At 44.0% G+C, this 19207-nt stretch overlaps 1 protein-coding gene across 1 annotated transcript in view; it reads right to left on the bottom strand.

The window, feature by feature from the left end:
* The window catches only part of slc9a7 (solute carrier family 9 member 7), a 118818-nt gene that overhangs the window by 45240 nt on the left and 54371 nt on the right, over window positions 1–19207 (bottom strand). Inside the window, exons 9-12 of the mRNA XM_061977557.2 lie at window positions 17442–17530; window positions 8867–8980; window positions 8679–8790; window positions 8456–8609 (exon numbers count right to left, since the gene is read on the bottom strand). Coding sequence (XP_061833541.2) covers window positions 8456–8609; window positions 8679–8790; window positions 8867–8980; window positions 17442–17530 — 469 coding nt within the window. The remainder of the gene's footprint in view (window positions 1–8455; window positions 8610–8678; window positions 8791–8866; window positions 8981–17441; window positions 17531–19207) is intronic.

Genomic DNA, 19207 nt, shown 5'->3' with positions numbered 1-19207 from the left:
GACGCGCCAGCGAGGACGGAAGCCAGCCAAAAAGACTTCGTTCCGCCGCCAAAATGCGTCGCTCCCCCAAACTCCTCCTCCGGACAGCAACATTCCTCAATCAGACCAGTATTCCTCGCCGCCGAATTTTGGTAATCAATCCATCCATCCATCCATCCATCCATCTTCTTCCGCTTATCCGAGGTCGGGTCGCGGGGGAAGCAGCTTAAGCAGGGAAGCCCAGACTTCCCTCTCCCCAGCCACTTCGTCCAGCTCCTCCCGGGGGATCCCGAGGCGTTCCCAGGCCAGCCGGGAGACATAGTCTTCCCAGCGTGTCCTGGGTCTTCCCCGTGGCCTCCTACTGGTCGGACGTGCCCGAAACACCTTCCTAGGGAGGCGTTCGGGTGGCATCCTGACCAGATGCCCGAACCACCTCATCTGGCTCCTCTCGATGTGGAGGAGCAGCGGCTTTACTTTGAGCTCCTCCCGGATGGCAGAGCTTCTCACCCTATCTCTAAGGGAGAGCCCCGCCACTCGGCGGAGGAAACTCATTTCGGCCGCTTGTACCCGTGATCTTGTCCTTTCGGTCATGACCCAAAGCTCATGACCATAGGTGAGGATGGGAACGTAGATCGACCGGTAAATCGAGAGCTTTGCCTTCCGGCTCAGCTCCTTCTTCACCACAACGGATCGATACAGTGTCCGCATTACTGAAGACGCCGCACCGATCCGCCTGTCGATCACACGATCCACTCTTCCCCCACTCGTGAACAAGACTCCGAGGTACTTGAACTCCTCCACTTGGGGCAAGATCCTTTGGTAATCCAATTCAACATTTTGCCAAACAATTTTTAGATTGGGCTGCAAGCCAAATGAACTCCAACAACGTCACTCCATCCACTTTGGATGACGTCACTCCGCCCACTTCTGTTTACGTCACTAAACCGGCGCGCGGAGATGACATCACTCCGCCGGCGTCTTCAGAGGAAGTCACGGATCAGGAATTTTTTTTTTTGCCTTCTGTCAGCCGTTGTCAGCCACCTCCTACAGACTTTATTTTTAAAATAAAGTATTATCAGGACATTTTGTTGAAAGCTAGATTTAGTCAACTTCAATCACCTCCGCCCCCAGTGACTCTGACTCCGCCCCTAAGGACTCTATCCCCGCCCACGTCAAGGACTTTTTCCCTCTGTCCTCCCACACAATATCAGGTGGGGGAGGAAAAAAGACATTTTGGACAATTTAAAGGGGAGAATTCTGCCCCCCTCCTAACCTCCTGCCACCCCCCCCCCCTTAAAGACTGTTCCAGACCGCAAGGAGCGCGTCTGGTATCCGCCCCTTGAGGGGGGGGCTGGGGCCGGGAGCTGTGCTGGTGGGGCTGCTCAGCTGCGCCCAGCCAGGCAGTAACCTCCATCCCGGCCGCCACCACCAGTTTTTCGACCTGCCAAGCCGCAACCTCCAGCTCGTCCTCCACCACCAATCCGTCGGCATGTCAAGCCGCAACCCCCAGCTAGTCCACCTCCGCCATGCTCATGGCTAACCTCAGCCCGGGTGGGCTTGCAGACGCCACCATCATCTCCGGTGGGCTTGCAGACGCCACCATCATCTCCGGTGGGCTTGCAGACGCCACCATCATCTCCGGTGGGCCTGCAAACGCCACCATCTCCAGTTCCTGTTCCTCGGCTAGCACCTGCTCCAGTTCCTGTTCCTCGGCTAGCACCTGCTCCAGTTCCTCGGCTAGCACCTGCTCCAGTACCTGTTCCTCGGCTAGCACCTGCTCCAGTTCCTGTTCCTCGGCAAGCACCTGCTCCAGTTCCTGCACCTCGGCTAGCACCTGCTCCAGTTCCTGCACCTCGGCTAGCACCTGCTCCAGTTCCTGCACCTCGGCTAGCACCTGCTCCAGTTCCTGCACCTCGGCTAGCTCCAGTTCCTGCACCTCGGCTAGCTCCAGTTCCTGCACCTCGGCTAGCTCCAGTTCCTGCACCTCGGCTAGCACCTGCTCCAGTTCCTGCACCTCGGCTAGCACCTGCTCCAGTTCCTGCACCTCGGCTAGCTCCAGTTCCTGCACCTCGGCTAGCTCCAGTTCCTGCACCTCGGCTAGCACCTGCTCCAGTTCCTGCACCTCGGCTGACACCTGTTCCTGCACCCCGGCTAGCACCAGTTCCTGCTCCTCGGCTAGCACCTGCTCCAGTTCCTGCACCCCGGCTAGCTCCTGTACCTGCACCATGCCAAGCTTTTCCGCCCGTGCCCGCACCACGCCACGCTTTTCCGCCCGTGCCCGCACCACGCCAAGCTTTTCCGCCCGTGCCCGCACCACGCCAAGCTTCGCCGCCCGTGCCCGCACCACGCAAAGCTTCGCCGCCCGTGCCCGCACCACGCCAAGCTTTGCCGCCCGTGCCCGCACCCCGCCGAGCTTCGCCGCCCGTGCCCGCACCACGCCGAGCTTCGCCGCCCGTGCCCGCACCACGCCGAGCTTCGCCGCCTGTGCCCGCACCACGCCAGGCTTCGCCGCCTGTGCCCGCACCACGCCAAGCTTCGCCGCCTGTGCCCGCACCACGCCAAGCTTCGCCGCCTGTGCCCGCACCACGCCAAGCTTCGCCGCCTGTGCCCGCACCACGCCAAGCTTCGCCGCCTGTGCCCGCACCTGCGTCCACGCCTGACTCGTCTGCTGCTGCGTCCACGCCTGACTCGTCTGCTGCTGCGTCCAAGCCTGCCATGACGGCGCCCACCTCCCAGTCGGCCACGGATGTGGCCGCTCCCTGGTCGTCCGCCTCGCCAAGTGCGCCCACCTCCCAGTCGGCCACGAATGTGGCCATTCCCTGGGCGCCCGACTCGCCTGCTGCAGCGGCGTTCCACTCGCCGCCGCCACTTGAGTTTGCCTCGATGGATTCGGGGACACTTGGCCTGACGACCCACCACCAAGTCCTCCCTCCGCCCTCCCGTGACTTTTGACCCTGCTTGTTTTTTTTGTGTGTGTTTTCTATATGGACATCTAGGATCTGTCCTTGAGGAGGGGTTTCTGTCATGATCCGTGGTCCGGATCATGTTTTGTTTAGTTATGTTTGGTTAGTTTTGGACTCCTTTTGTTGTTACTCGTGCACCTGTGAGTTTGTTTCGTCACCATGGTTTCTTGATTTTCACCTGCCTTGCACGCGCACCTGTTGCTCATCAGAGACGCTATTTAAGCCTACCTTTGTTTGTCACTCATTCTGCTTTCGTTGTGTTTGCTCCATGCAATGGTCACGTGAGTTTTTGAGTTCCCTGTCTTTTGCCTGTGCTAAGTTTAGCCTTAGCTTCCCGTGCGTTCGGCACACTTTTCTTTTGCTTGTTTTCTGTTTTTTATGAGAAATAAATCACTTCCTACCTTTACGCTGTCGTCCGGAGCCGTTCTTGCGTTGGAAGAACAACCCCGCAGCAAGCTGCGACCCCCATGTGACAGTATTGCATTTCAGTGTGTTGATTGAATCACATAGCTTATACATTTGTCATTGTGTGTATTTCAGTTTTACAAAAAAATTAATAAAAGTCCAGTGCAAGACAAAGCAAGATCAACAACAATAAAGAGCCTAAATGGATTCATCTGTTTTGGAACTTTATAAGAACGTCCTGGATTGGTTGTTAGCTGTCTGCCAAGCTGTATAACCTCAACACATATAGTGAGGGCAGAACAGTTTTCAAAACTGGACTTTCAATCGAAGCCGGAGGTAATAATTAAAGGAAGATCTCCATCGAGACAGAGAGACTTTTAAAACTGAAGAAAGATAAGGAAGACTTCTGTATCAAGTTATCGATGCTTTTGTTCAAAAGGAGCAGCGCATGGACTTCATTTATAAGTAAAGGTAAGACCATAATAAAGTTTTTTTTATTAAATGTGCTTTTTTGTGTTCTACAGTTTATATGTGTAAAGTTAAAGTTAAGTTAAAGTACCAATGATTGTCACACACACACTAGGTGTGGTGAAATTTGTCCTCTGCATTTGACCCATCCCCTTGATCACCCCCTGGGAGGTGAGGGAAGCAGTGGGCAGCAGCGGTGCCACGCCTAGGAATCATTTTTGGTGATTTAACCCACAATTATGGCGGTCATTTATGTCAAACTACTTCCTTAACGTAAATGACCGCCATAACCACAACACCAGGGGGAGCTCTACTAACCACGTTAAATCCAGATTCCGATCTAACAAAGGTCTTAACTCATTCTCTTTCTATGCCACATCAATGTGGAATGCACTCCCAACGGGTATAAAAGAAAGTGCATCTCTATCCTCCTTCAAAACCGCAATAAAAGCACACCTCCAGGCAACTTCAACCCTAAACTAACACCCTCCCCGGATTGTTGTTAATAATCAAATGTAAATAATCAAATGCAGATATTTTTCTTATACCTTCTGATCTCTCTCTCTCTCTCTCTCTCTCTCTCTCTCTCTCTCTCTCTCTCTCTCTCTCTCTCTCTCTCTCTCTCTCTCTATCCACTACTTGCTGTACATATCCTACCAAGTCAGACCTACACTGTTTCAATATCCATTTCTCTGTTCTCAATTGTTGATGACTGATGATAACAACCAAACCTAACCCGCCCTCCACACCCCGGATTGTAAATAATGTAAATAATTCAATGTATACACCCTGATGATTATCTTGTGTGATGACAGTATTATGAAGATAGTATATATCTGTATCAATCATCAATCAGTGGACCCCGACTTAAACAAGTTGAAAAACGTATTGGGGTGTTACCATTTAGTGGTCAATTGTACGGAATATGTACTTCACTGTGCAACCTACTAATAAAAGTCTCAATCAATCAATCAATCAATCAATTCCAAACCTTGATGCTGAGTGCCAAGCAGGGAAGAATGCTGGTATGAGCTTTTAAACATAACCCGTTAACTGCTGCCAATCAAATGGTGAATAAGATACTCTTTAGGGTTCATATGTTTGTAAATCTGACTGTGATGAAGTCAGTGCCTCACCAGCCATCAACCTCACCGCACGTCACTGATATATATATATATATATATATATATATATATATACAAATCCCATTTCTATATGAGTAGGGAAATTGTGTTAGATGTAAATATAAATGGAATACAATGATTTGCAAATCATTTTCAACCCATATTCAGTTGAATACGCTACAAAGACAACATATTTGATGTTCAAACTGATAAAAAAAACTTTTTTTTGCAAATAATCATTAACTTTAGAATTTGATGCCAGCAACACGTGACAAAGAAGTTGGGAAAGGTGGCAATAAATACTGATAAAGTTGAGGAATGCTCATCAAACACTTATTTGGAACATCCCACAGGTGAACAGGCTAATTGGGAACAGGTGGGTGCCATGATTGGGTATAAAAGTAGATTCCATGAAATGCTCAGTCATTCACAAACAAGGATGGGGCGAGGGTCACCACTTTGTCAACAAATGCGTGAGCAAATTGTTGAACATTTTAAGAAAAACCTTTCTCAAGCAGCTATTGCAAGGAATTTAGGGATTTCACCATCTACGCTCCGTAATATCATCAAAGGGTTCAGAGAATCTGGAGAAATCACTGCACGTAAGCAGCTAAGCCCGTGACCTTCCATCCCTCAGGCTGTACTGCATCAACAAGCAACATCAGTGTGTAAAGGATATCACCACATGGGCTCAGGAACACTTCAGAAACCCACTGTCAGTAACTACAGTTGGTCGCTACATCTGTAAGTGCAAGTTAAAACTCTCCTATGCAAGGCGAAGACCGTTTATCAACAACACCCAGAAACGCCGTCGGCTTTGCTGGGCCTGAGCTCATCTAAGATGGACTGATACAAAGTGGAAAAGTGTTCTGTGGTCTGACGAGTCCACATTTCAAATTGTTTTTGGAAACTGTGGACGTCGTGTCCTCCGGACCAAAGAGGAAAAGAACCATCCGGATTGTTCTAGGTGCAAAGTGTAAAAGCCAGCATGTGTGATGGTATGGGGGTGTATTAGTGCCCAAGACATGGGTAACTTACACATCTGTGAAGGCGCCATTAATGCTGAAAGGTACATACAGGTTTTGAAGCAACATATGTTGCCATCCAAGCAACGTTACCATGGACGCCCCTGCTTATTTCAGCAAGACAATGCCAAGCCACGTGTTACATCAACGTGGCTTCATAGTAAAAGAGTGCGGGTACTAGACTGGCCTGCGTGTAGTCCAGACCTGTCTCCCTTTGAAAATGTGTGGCGCATTATGAAGCCTAAAGTAGCACAACGGAGACCCCCGGACTGTTGAACAACTTAAGCTGTACATCAAGCAAGAATGGGAAAGAATTCCACTTCAAAAATGTGTCTCCTCAGTTCCCAAACGTTTACTGAGTGTTGTTAAAAGGAAAGGTGATGTAACACAGTGGTGAACATGCCCTTTCCCAACTACTTTGGCACGTGTTGCAGCCATGAAATTCTAAGTTAATTATTATTTGCCAAATAAAATAAAGTTTATGAGTTTGAACATTAAATATGTTGTCTTTGTAGCATATTCAACTGAATATGGGATGAAAAGGATTTGTAAATCATTGTATTCCGTTTATATTTACATCTAACACAATTTCCCAACTCATATAGAAACAGGGTTTGTATATATACATACTTATAATATATATATATATATATATATATATATATATATATATATATATATATATATATATATATATATATATATATATATTAGACGGTGGCAAAATTACATACATATATATAGATGTATGTATATATGTGTATGTATATATTTATGTATATATGTATATATATATATATATACATAGATGTATGTATGTATATAGGTGTATATCTATATGAGTATATGTGTATGTAAATATGTATGTATGTATCTATATATTTATTTATATAAATAATATATATATATGTGTGTTATGTGTATATATGTATGTGTATATATGAATGTATATATACATTGTGTATGTGTTTGTGTGTGTGTATATATATATATATATATATATATGTATATATATAGTCTACATATATATATGTATATATATATATAAATAAATGTATATATAGGGCTTCACGGTGGCAGAGGGGTTAGTGCATCTGCCTCACAATACGAAGGTCCTGAGTAGTCTTGGGTTCAATCCCGGGCTCGGGATCTTTCTGTGTGGAGTTTGCATGTCCTCCCCGTGACTGCGTGGGTTCCCTCCGGGTACTCCGGCTTCCTCCCACCTCCAAAGACATGCACCTGGGGATAAGTTGATTGGCAACACTAAATTGGCCCTAGTGTGTGGATGTGAGTGTGAATGTTGTCTGTCTATCTGTGTTGGCCCTGCGATGAGGTAGCGACTTGTCCAGGGTGTACACCGCCTTCCGCCCGATTGTAGCTGAGATAGGCTCCAGCGCCCCCCGCGACCCCAAAGGGAATAAGCGGTAGAAAATGGATGGATGGATGGATGGATGTATATATAATACTGTATATTTTTATTTTATTTTATTGTTTTAAAGTATATTACAAGGTCAAAATTGAGCATTTCCAAGCCTAAACATGTCTAAACAAACTAAAATTATGAATACTGCAGTAATGTTGGCCATTAAATGAGAGCAAACCAATCAGAGCACACTGTTCAGTATCGGGGTCACTGATTGGCTCAGCTTCAGGCAGCATTATTATGTTGAATTAAAGGAGTGTAAATATGACTATGTGGGTATTACTTCATGTCCAGAGGTGCCTTTTATGATGTTAAAACATCTTTTTAAATACATTTATTATTAATAAGTCCTACTTTGCTGTCATGTATTCACCACTGGCAGGAATGGAACCAATTAACAGGAAGAAAAGAGGGATAACTGTACAGGCTAAAACTATACATCCATCCATCCATTTTCTACCGCTTATTCCCTTTGGGGTCGCGGGGGGCGCTGGAGCCTATCTCAGCTACAATCGGGCGGAAGGCGGGGTACACCCTGGACAAGTCGCCACCTCATCGCAGGGCCAACACAGATAGACAGACAACATTCACACTCACATTCACACACTAGGGCCAATTTAGTGTTGCCAATCAACCTATCCCCAGGTGCATGTCTTTGGAAGTGGGAGGAAGCCGGAGTACCCGGAGGGAACCCACGCAGTCACGGGGAGAACATGCAAACTCCACACAGAAAGATCCCGAGCCTGGGATTGAACCCAAGACTACTCAGGACCTTCGTATTGTGAGGCAGATGCACTAACCCCTCTGCCACCGTGCTGCAATTCTCCAATAATATTAATATGATGTGGAGTAGCTAAGTATTAAATTCATACATATATACATATATATATATATATATATATATATATATATATATATATATATATATATATATATATATATGCACACTTTATAAATCATTGTTATAATGCCGAGCCAGCAGTTTAGTGCCATTACAACATTGGTTGTGTTGACTTTCTCATGCCCCCCATAGCATTAATGAAGGTCTTTAGGCCAAGAAAAGGTCACCTGATGTGCAGCCATGACAACATGGGCGTGGTCCCGCCTCCAAAGACCCAGACGGTGAAGAAGACGATGAGCAGCGTGGTGGTGAAGATCATCTGCCGGGCGTAGGTGGCCGTGTCCCGGATGGCCAGGGCGAAGGCCATGGCGCCGCGCAGGCCTGCGAGCAGCGAGTCAAAGGCAATGAAACAGCGGCGGTGGCGGAGGAGGAGGAGGAGGCGGAGCTTACCCGCAAACATCATCATGTGCTGCAGGTTGCCTGAGATCTTGTGTCTGCGGCCCAGGTTGAGCAGGAAGGACAGAGGGTAGATGTTGAGCGCCCGCCCGATGAAGATGGCCACCTGAGCGGCGTTGGAGTTAAGACGCCGGCGGCGAAAGCGTGTCGAGGAGAGGGGGGCGGGGGGGGGGAAAGGATACGGACGCTCCCGCGATGAAGAGGGGGCTGAAGACGTGCTTCTGGAAGGTGAAGAGAGCCAGGCCCATGTAGGAGAAGATGAAGTTCTCAGCCAGGAAGTGGAGAAGCTCAAACAGCTGACGGACAATACATTAGGTACACACACAAACAATACAATCAATCAATAAAAACATGCCATTGTTGTTCTAATAATAAACACTGATAATAATCATTGTGATCTTAATTATCCATCCATCCATTTTCTACTGCTTGTCCCTTTTGGGGTCGCGGGGGGTGCTTGAGCCTATCTTATATTATCAATAGGTCAATTAATACTGTTCATGTCATGTCTGTGTAATCATGTTTTGTTTTAGTCATGTTTTGTTTAGTTATTGGACTCTTTAGTTTCTGGCTTTTCACTCCCTTGTCTTGTTTCCATGATTACCCATTAGTTTCACCTGTTCCACGTTTGGACTCATTGTGCACTCTTGTTTGCCACCATAGCAACCCATTAGTTTTCACCTGTCACGTCACGCACCTGTTTCACGTTTTGAGTCACGCACCTGTTTTCGTTAATCATGTCTGTAGTATTTAAGTTAATTGTTTTCAGTTTGTCTTTCTGGTGACACCCCACATTTATGCTCTGCACATTTCTGACACTTTTTTCATGTCCATCGTTCACGCTGCTCCTTTTGTCCATGCCAAGTAAGTTTTGTTTATTAATGCCACAGTTAGTGGTTTTTGTTGTTGTTCATAGTTTCTGCCTTTGTGCAAGTATTTGTTTTCATAGCCAAGTTGTTTCTCCGCTACTGTGCGCGCTTTTCGTTTGTACTTTTTTTTGATAAAATTAAATAAATATGTTCTCACATTCCCGTCTCGCCCGAGCCAACTTTCCGTTGCCTTCTAGAAAAACTAAACCCCAGGACCAAGTCATGACAGTTCATAAACATTGACTATTTAATTAATATAATAAATACATGAACCATCATTCATTTATAGAGTATAGTTAAATATTATATAGTTAAATATTATAACAATCAATCATTGGTTAACTAATTCTGTATTTGCCTTGTGTGCTGTATATACAGTACATATGTTCATAATAGTACATCAATATTATACAATATTAATCATTCAATCATCATATTTAATGTATAAATAAATGTATTATTCATAACTAATTCACTATGGTCAATTATGATCATAACTACTAAGTTATATACAAATATTTATGTTACATTATATATAATCATAATAACAAATCGAATTTAGATAGAACATTTTGATTAATACAGACCTGTACTTGTCATATCATACATAAATACATATAAACATTGTATATTTAATTAAAATAATAAATACATGAACTATCATTAATTTATAGATTATAATTATGTTATTACAACAATCAATCATTGGTTAACTAATTCTGTATTTGCCTTGGTTACTGTACATACAGTACATATGTTCTTAATAGTACATCGGAAAAAAATAAAAAAAATAAACAAAATAGTACATCGATATTATACAATATTAATAATGTATTATTTATCACTAATACACTATGGTCAATTATGATCATAACTACTAAGTTATATACAAATATTTATGTTACATATTTATATAATTGTGGAGGGGGCGTGGCCTGCGGGCCTGCCGCGGAACGGGGTGTGCAGGGACCGGCCTCGAAGACAGCAACAGGTGAGTAGATGGCCCAGGTGGGCCTTGTTATCTAATCACCTGTCGCCTTTATTAGCAGCAGCCGGCACGAGACACGAGGTTGGAGTTGGGAGTTTGATAGAGAGAGAGAGAGAGAGAGAGAGAGAGAGACACACACGCACACGCAGCAACACGCCTGGAAAAGACTGCTGAAAAGCAATCCAGACTGTTAAATGAAAATAAAAAGACTGTATTCAAACTGTCTACGGGCTCACGAAGAGAGACTTTTACAATAATCATAATAACAAATCGAATTTAGATAGAACATTTTGATTAACACAGAACTGTACTTGTCATATTATGCATAAATACATACATATATACATACATATATAGTCTCTTTATATAAAGACTTACACAGTATATACATACAATATTTTATTGTTCAAATAAAATACATGAATTTAAATAAAATGTTGTGTATGCTACAATAACTGAAAGTGTTTTATTCAATATAATTAATGCTTAATTGGTTAAATAAATAGGTGATTTGTTTAATTGATATTGCACTTAGCATACTGTATATACACGTATGTTGATAATATCACATACACTATGGTATACATTTATTAATGAATTTATTTATTATAATACAAGATTAACTTGTTTAATCAATACTGTTCTTGCCGTACCATATATTATTTATGTTACATAAAATGAAATTAATAATAATGATCTAAATATAATATAATATATATTATAATATTAATAATAATTATCTAATAATTTAATTATCATTAATATTAATATTATATTTTATGTAACATTCTAAATATTTTTCATATAGTATGAAAAGTATATTAATTGGATTATAATATATTGTACTTGTCTTACTATATAATTTTTTTTTATAATGTTCCATAAAATATAATAATAATAGTCTCAATCAAATAATGAATACATGATTATTTATTCATACAGAACTTGCCAATTTATATCATGTTAAAACAAAAATATCATATGAATATAATTCATATGTTGTACATTATAAAATAAATGTTTTGATGAAATATAAAATGTTAACAATACAGCACTGAGTCAATGGTTTACTTCACAATGAATAATCCATCCATTTTCTACCGCTTATTCCCTTTTGGGGTACAGTGAACAATCAATGTTCATAAATAACATCAATATTATAGAAGTGCAGGTGTACCTAATGTTGTGGCCATGACAACAGTCATGTGACATCACTTAGGTCATGTGACATGTTTCGTCTAGTCTACAAGGTCTATAGGGAGTCCGACACACGTGTGGTCTGGTCTACAAGATGGCCGCCAGGGTCAACAGGAAGTGTGGTTACTTAGGTCATGTTACATGTTTGGTCTAGTCTACAAGATGGCCGCCATGGTCAACAGGAAGTGTGGTTACTAAGGTCATGTGACGCGTTTGGTCTAGTCTACAAGATGGCCGCCATGGTCAACAGGAAGTGTGGTTACTTAGGTAATGTAACAAGTGTGGTCTGGTCTACAAGATGGCCGCCAGGGTCAACAGAAGGTGTAGTTACTAAGGTCATGTGACGCGTCTGGTTTAGTCTACAAGATGGCCGCCATGGTCAACACGAAGTGTGGTTACTTAGGTCATGTGACACGTTTGGTCTAGTCTACAAGATGGCCGCCATGGTCAACAGGAAGTGTGGTTACTTAGGTGATGTGACGCGTTTGGTCTAGTCTATAAGATGGCCGCCATGCTCAACAGGAAGTGTGGTTACTTAAGTCATGTGACGCGTTTGGTCTAGTCTACAAGATGGCCGCCATGGTCAACAGGAAGTGTGGTTACTTAGGTCATGTGACGCGTTTGGTCTAGTCTACAAGATGGCCGCCATGGTCAACAGGAAGTGTGGTTACTTAGGTCATGTGACACTTCTGGTTTAGTCTACAAGATGGCCGCCATGGTCAACAGGAAGTGTGGTTACTTAGGTCATGTGACACGTTTGGTCTAGTCTACAAGATGGCCGCCATGGTCAACAGGAAGTGTAGTTACTTAGGTGATGTGACGCGTTTGGTCTAGTCTATAAGATGGCCGCCATGCTCAACAGGAAGTGTGGTTACTTAGGTCATGTGACGCGTTTGGTCTAGTCTACAAGATGGCCGCCATGGTCAACAGGAAGTGTGGTTACTTAGGTCATGTGACACGTTTGGTCTAGTCTACAAGATGGCCGCCATGCTCAACAGGAAGTGTGGTTACTTAGGTCATGTGACGCGTGTAGTCTGGTCTACAAGATGGCCGCCATGCTCAACAAGAAGTGTGGTAACTAAGGTCATGTGACGCGTTTGGTCTAGTCTATAAGTTGGCCCCCATGGTCAACAGGAAGTGTGGTTACTTAGATAATGTAACAAGTGTGGTCTGGTCTACAAGATGGCCGCCATGGTCAACAGGAAGTGTAGTTACTTAGATAATGTAACAAGTGTGGTCTGGTCTACAAGATGGCCGCCATGGTCAACAGGAAGTGTAGTTACTTAGATAATGTAACAAGTGTGGTCTGGTCTACAAGATGACCGCCATGGTCAACAGGAAGTGTAGTTACTTAGATAATGTAACAAGTGTGGTCTAGTCTACAAGATGGCCGCCATGGTCAACAGGAAGTGTGGTTACTTAGGTCATGTGACGCGTGTAGTCTGGTCTACAAGATGGCCGCCATGCTCAACAGGAAGTGTGGTTACTTAGGTCATGTGACACGTGTAGTCTGGTCTACAAGATGGCCGCCATGGTCAACAGGAAGTGTAGTTACTTAGATAATGTAACAAGTGTGGTCTGGTCTACAAGATGGCCGCCATGGTCAACAGGAAGTGTGGTTACTTAGGTCATGTGACGCGTTTGGTCTAGTCTACAAGATGGCCGCCATGGTCAACAGGAAGTGTGGTTACTTAGGTCATGTGACGCGTGTAGTCTGGTCTACAAGATGGCCGCCATGGTCAACAGGAAGTGTAGTTACTTAGATAATGTAACAAGTGTGGTCTGGTCTACAAGATGGCCGCCATGGTCAACAGGAAGTGTAGTTACTTAGATAATGTAACAAGTGTGGTCTGGTCTACAAGATGGCCGCCATGGTCAACAGGAAGTGTAGTTACTTAGATAATGTAACAAGTGTGGTCTGGTCTACAAGATGGCCGCCATGGTCAACAGGAAGTGTGGTTACTTAGGTCATGTGACGCGTGTAGTCTGGTCTACAAGATGGCCGCCATGCTCAACAGGAAGTGTGGTTACTTAGGTCATGTGACGCGTGTAGTCTGGTCTACAAGATGGCCGCCATGGTCAACAGGAAGTGTAGTTACTTAGATAATGTAACAAGTGTGGTCTGGTCTACAAGATGGCCGCCATGGTCAACAGGAAGTGTGGTTACTTAGGTCATGTGACGCGTTTGGTCTAGTCTACAAGATGGCCGCCATGGTCAACAGGAAGTGTGGTTACTTAGGTCATGTGACGCGTTTGGTCTAGTCTACAAGATGGCCGCCATGGTCAACAGGAAGTGTGGTTACTTAGGTCATGTGACGCGTGTAGTCTGGTCTACAAGATGGCCGCCATGGTCAACAGGAAGTGTGGTTACTTAGGTCATGTGACGCGTGTAGTCTGGTCTACAAGATGGCCGCCATGGTCAACAGGAAGTGTAGTTACTTAGATAATGTAACAAGTGTGGTCTGGTCTACAAGATGGCCGCCATGGTCAACAGGAAGTGTGGTTACTTAGGTCATGTGACGCGTGTAGTCTGGTCTACAAGATGGCCGCCATGGTCAACAGGAAGTGTAGTTACTTAGATAATGTAACAAGTGTGGTCTGGTCTACAAGATGGCCGCCATGGTCAACAGGAAGTGTGGTTACTTAGGTCATGTGACGCGTGTAGTCTGGTCTACAAGATGGCCGCCATGGTCAACAGGAAGTGTAGTTACTTAGATAATGTAACAAGTGTGGTCTGGTCTACAAGATGGCCGCCATGGTCAACAGGAAGTGTAGTTACTTAGGTCATGTGACGCGTGTAGTCTGGTCTACAAGATGGCCGCCATGGTCAACAGGAAGTGTAGTTACTTAGATAATGTAACAAGTGTGGTCTGGTCTACAAGATGGCCGCCATGGTCAACAGGAAGTGTAGTTACTTAGATAATGTAACAAGTGTGGTCTGGTCTACAAGATGGCCGCCATGGTCAACAGGAAGTGTGGTTACTTAGGTCATGTGACGCGTGTAGTCTGGTCTACAAGATGGCCGCCATGGTCAACAGGAAGTGTAGTTACTTAGATAATGTAACAAGTGTGGTCTGGTCTACAAGATGGCCGCCATGGTCAACAGGAAGTGTGGTTACTTAGGTCATGTGACGCGTGTAGTCTGGTCTACAAGATGGCCGCCATGGTCAACAGGAAGTGTGGTTACTTAGGTCATGTGACGCGTGTAGTCTGGTCTACAAGATGGCCGCCATGGTCAACAGGAAGTGTGGTTACTTAGGTCATGTGACGCGTGTAGTCTGGTCTACAAGATGGCCGCCATGGTCAACAGGAAGTGTAGTTACTTAGATAATGTAACAAGTGTGGTCTGGTCTACAAGATGGCCGCCATGGTCAACAGGAAGTGTAGTTACTTAGGTCATGTGACGCGTGTAGTCTGGTCTACAAGATGGCCGCCATGGTCAACAGGAAGTGTAGTTACTTAGATAATGTAACAAGTGTGGTCTGGTCTACAAGATGGCCGCCATGGTCAACAGGAAGTGTAGTTACTTAGATAATGTAACAAGTGTGGTCTGGTCTACAAGATGGCCGCCATGGTCAACAGGAAGTGTGGTTACTTAGGTCATGTGACACGTGTAGTCTGGTCTACAAGATGGCCGCCATGGTCAACAGGAAGTGTGGTTACTTAGGTGATGTGACGCGTTTGGTCTAGTCTATAAGATGGCCGCCATGCTCAACAGGAAGTGTGGTTACTTAAGTCATGTGACGCGTTTGGTCTAGTCTACAAGATGGCCGCCATGGTCAACAGGAAGTGTGGTTACTTAGGTCATGTGACGCGTTTGGTCTAGTCTACAAGATGGCCGCCATGGTCAACAGGAAGTGTGGTTACTTAGGTCATGTGACACTTCTGGTTTAGTCTACAAGATGGCCGCCATGGTCAACAGGAAGTGTGGTTACTTAGGTCATGTGACACGTTTGGTCTAGTCTACAAGATGGCCGCCATGGTCAACAGGAAGTGTAGTTACTTAGGTGATGTGACGCGTTTGGTCTAGTCTATAAGATGGCCGCCATGCTCAACAGGAAGTGTGGTTACTTAGGTCATGTGACGCGTTTGGTCTAGTCTACAAGATGGCCGCCATGGTCAACAGGAAGTGTGGTTACTTAGGTCATGTGACACGTTTGGTCTAGTCTACAAGATGGCCGCCATGCTCAACAGGAAGTGTGGTTACTTAGGTCATGTGACGCGTGTAGTCTGGTCTACAAGATGGCCGCCATGCTCAACAAGAAGTGTGGTAACTAAGGTCATGTGACGCGTTTGGTCTAGTCTATAAGTTGGCCCCCATGGTCAACAGGAAGTGTGGTTACTTAGATAATGTAACAAGTGTGGTCTGGTCTACAAGATGGCCGCCATGGTCAACAGGAAGTGTAGTTACTTAGATAATGTAACAAGTGTGGTCTGGTCTACAAGATGGCCGCCATGGTCAACAGGAAGTGTAGTTACTTAGATAATGTAACAAGTGTGGTCTGGTCTACAAGATGACCGCCATGGTCAACAGGAAGTGTAGTTACTTAGATAATGTAACAAGTGTGGTCTAGTCTACAAGATGGCCGCCATGGTCAACAGGAAGTGTGGTTACTTAGGTCATGTGACGCGTGTAGTCTGGTCTACAAGATGGCCGCCATGCTCAACAGGAAGTGTGGTTACTTAGGTCATGTGACGCGTGTAGTCTGGTCTACAAGATGGCCGCCATGGTCAACAGGAAGTGTAGTTACTTAGATAATGTAACAAGTGTGGTCTGGTCTACAAGATGGCCGCCATGGTCAACAGGAAGTGTGGTTACTTAGGTCATGTGACGCGTTTGGTCTAGTCTACAAGATGGCCGCCATGGTCAACAGGAAGTGTGGTTACTTAGGTCATGTGATGCGTTTGGTCTAGTCTACAAGATGGCCGCCATGGTCAACAGGAAGTGTGGTTACTTAGGTCATGTGACGCGTGTAGTCTGGTCTACAAGATGGCCGCCATGGTCAACAGGAAGTGTGGTTACTTAGGTCATGTGACGCGTGTAGTCTGGTCTACAAGATGGCCGCCATGGTCAACAGGAAGTGTAGTTACTTAGATAATGTAACAAGTGTGGTCTGGTCTACAAGATGGCCGCCATGGTCAACAGGAAGTGTAGTTACTTAGATAATGTAACAAGTGTGGTCTGGTCTACAAGATGGCCGCCATGGTCAACAGGAAGTGTGGTTACTTAGGTCATGTGACGCGTGTAGTCTGGTCTACAAGATGGCCGCCATGGTCAACAGGAAGTGTGGTTACTTAGGTCATGTGACGCGTGTAGTCTGGTCTACAAGATGGCCGCCATGGTCAACAGGAAGTGTAGTTACTTAGATAATGTAACAAGTGTGGTCTGGTCTACAAGATGGCCGCCATGGTCAACAGGAAGTGTAGTTACTTAGATAATGTAACAAGTGTGGTCTGGTCTACAAGATGGCCGCCATGCTCAACAGGAAGTGTGGTTACTTAGGTCATGTGACGCGTGTAGTCTGGTCTACAAGATGGCCGCCATGGTCAACAGGAAGTGTAGTTACTTAGATAATTTAACAAGTGTGGTCTGGTCTACAAGATGGCCGCCATGCTCAACAGGAAGTGTGGTTACTTAGGTCATGTGACGCGTGTAGTCTGGTCTACAAGATGGCCGCCATGGTCAACAGGAAGTGTAGTTACCTGTTTGGTGCGCCTGGTGGAGTCAGGGGACAGGTTGTTAAAGGTGTAGTGAGCCTGAGTGATACCACAGAAGAGCACGGCCACCACACCTGGAAACACACACACACACACACACACACACACACACACACACACACACACACACACACACACACACACACACACACACACACACACACACACACACACAGCTAATATGACTAGAATGTTCTTCAGTCTTTCAGCCTCCACAGTTTCCTACAGATTGGAACAGTCGTCAGGACAAGCTAGCATGCTAACTGTTAGCATTTGAAAGGTTGAGCTATTTTATGTGAAAATAGCAAAATATATCAGACATTAGACAACTGCTGCTATTTCCTCTTATCTGCTCACGTGCTAACATTAGCATACTTTCTGCTAACTGTATTCATTTAAACCTAAAATTCATGGATTTTGACACTTAGCGCAATGCTAACGTCTCCTAATTTAGCATGCTAATGTTGGCATGATAATGTTTTATGCTAGCATTTGATCTCATTTTTAAAATTAACAGATTTTGACACTTGGCGCCATCTTAAAAGTATGCTAAATTTTTCCTATGTTATCATGCTAATGTTAGCATGCTATAATTTTAGCTCATTTAATCTATTTTAACCTAAATATGAGGGATTTTGATAGTTGGCGCCATCTTAGAAGTACGTTAACTTTTCCTACGCTATCATGCTAACATTGTCATGTTCACGGTTTATACTACCATTTTAGCTCATTTTGATCATTTCAACCAAAAATTTATGGATTTTGACACTTGGCGCCATCTTAAAAATATGCTAAATTTCCTTACATTATCATGCTAACATTAGCATGTTTACGGTTTATGCTACCATTTTAGCACATTTAAACAAAAAATGTATGGATTTTGATACTTGGCGCCATCTTAGAAGTACGCTAACTTTTCCTATGTCCTCACACTAATGTTAGCATGCTACCATTTTAGCTCATTTTGATCATTTAAACCTACAATTAATGGATTTTGATAGTTGGCGCCATTTTAGAAGTACGTTAACTTTTCCTAAGCTATCATGCTAACATTAAAATGCTAACATTGGCATGCTAATGATTTATGCTACCATTTTAGCTCATTTTGATAATTTAAGCCTAAAATTAATGGGTTTTGATACTTGGCGCCATCTTAGAGGTACGCTAACTTTTCCTATGTTATCATGCTAACATTAGCATGCTTATTTCATATGCTACCATTTTAGCTCATTTTGATCATTTAAACGAAAAATTTATGGATTTTGATACTTGGCGCCATCTTAGAAGTACACTAACTTCTCCTACGCTATCATGCTAACATTGGCATGCTAATGGTTTATGCTACCATTTTAGCTAATTTTGATCATTTAAACCAAAAATTTAAGGATTTTGACACTTGGCGCCATCTTAGAAGTACGCTAACTTTTCCTATCTCTTACACTAATGTTAGCATGCTATCATTTTAGCTCATTTAATCTATTTTAACCTAAATATGAGGGATTTTGATAGTTGGCGCCATCTTAGAAGTACGGTAACTTTTCCTACGTTATCATGCTAACATTACCATGCTAACATTGTCATGTTAACGGTTTATGCTACCATTTTAGTTCATTTTGATCATTTAAACCTGAAATTAATGGATTTTGATACTTGGCGCCATCTTAGAAGTACGCTAACTTTTTCCCATGTTATCATGCTAAAATTAGCATGCTTATTGTATATACTACCATTTTAGCTCATTTTGATCATTT

This window comes from Nerophis lumbriciformis, linkage group LG18, assembly GCF_033978685.3.
Source record: "Nerophis lumbriciformis linkage group LG18, RoL_Nlum_v2.1, whole genome shotgun sequence".
NCBI classification, from domain to species: Eukaryota; Metazoa; Chordata; class Actinopteri; order Syngnathiformes; family Syngnathidae; genus Nerophis; species Nerophis lumbriciformis.
This window is presented reverse-complemented; position numbering and strand designations above follow the sequence as displayed.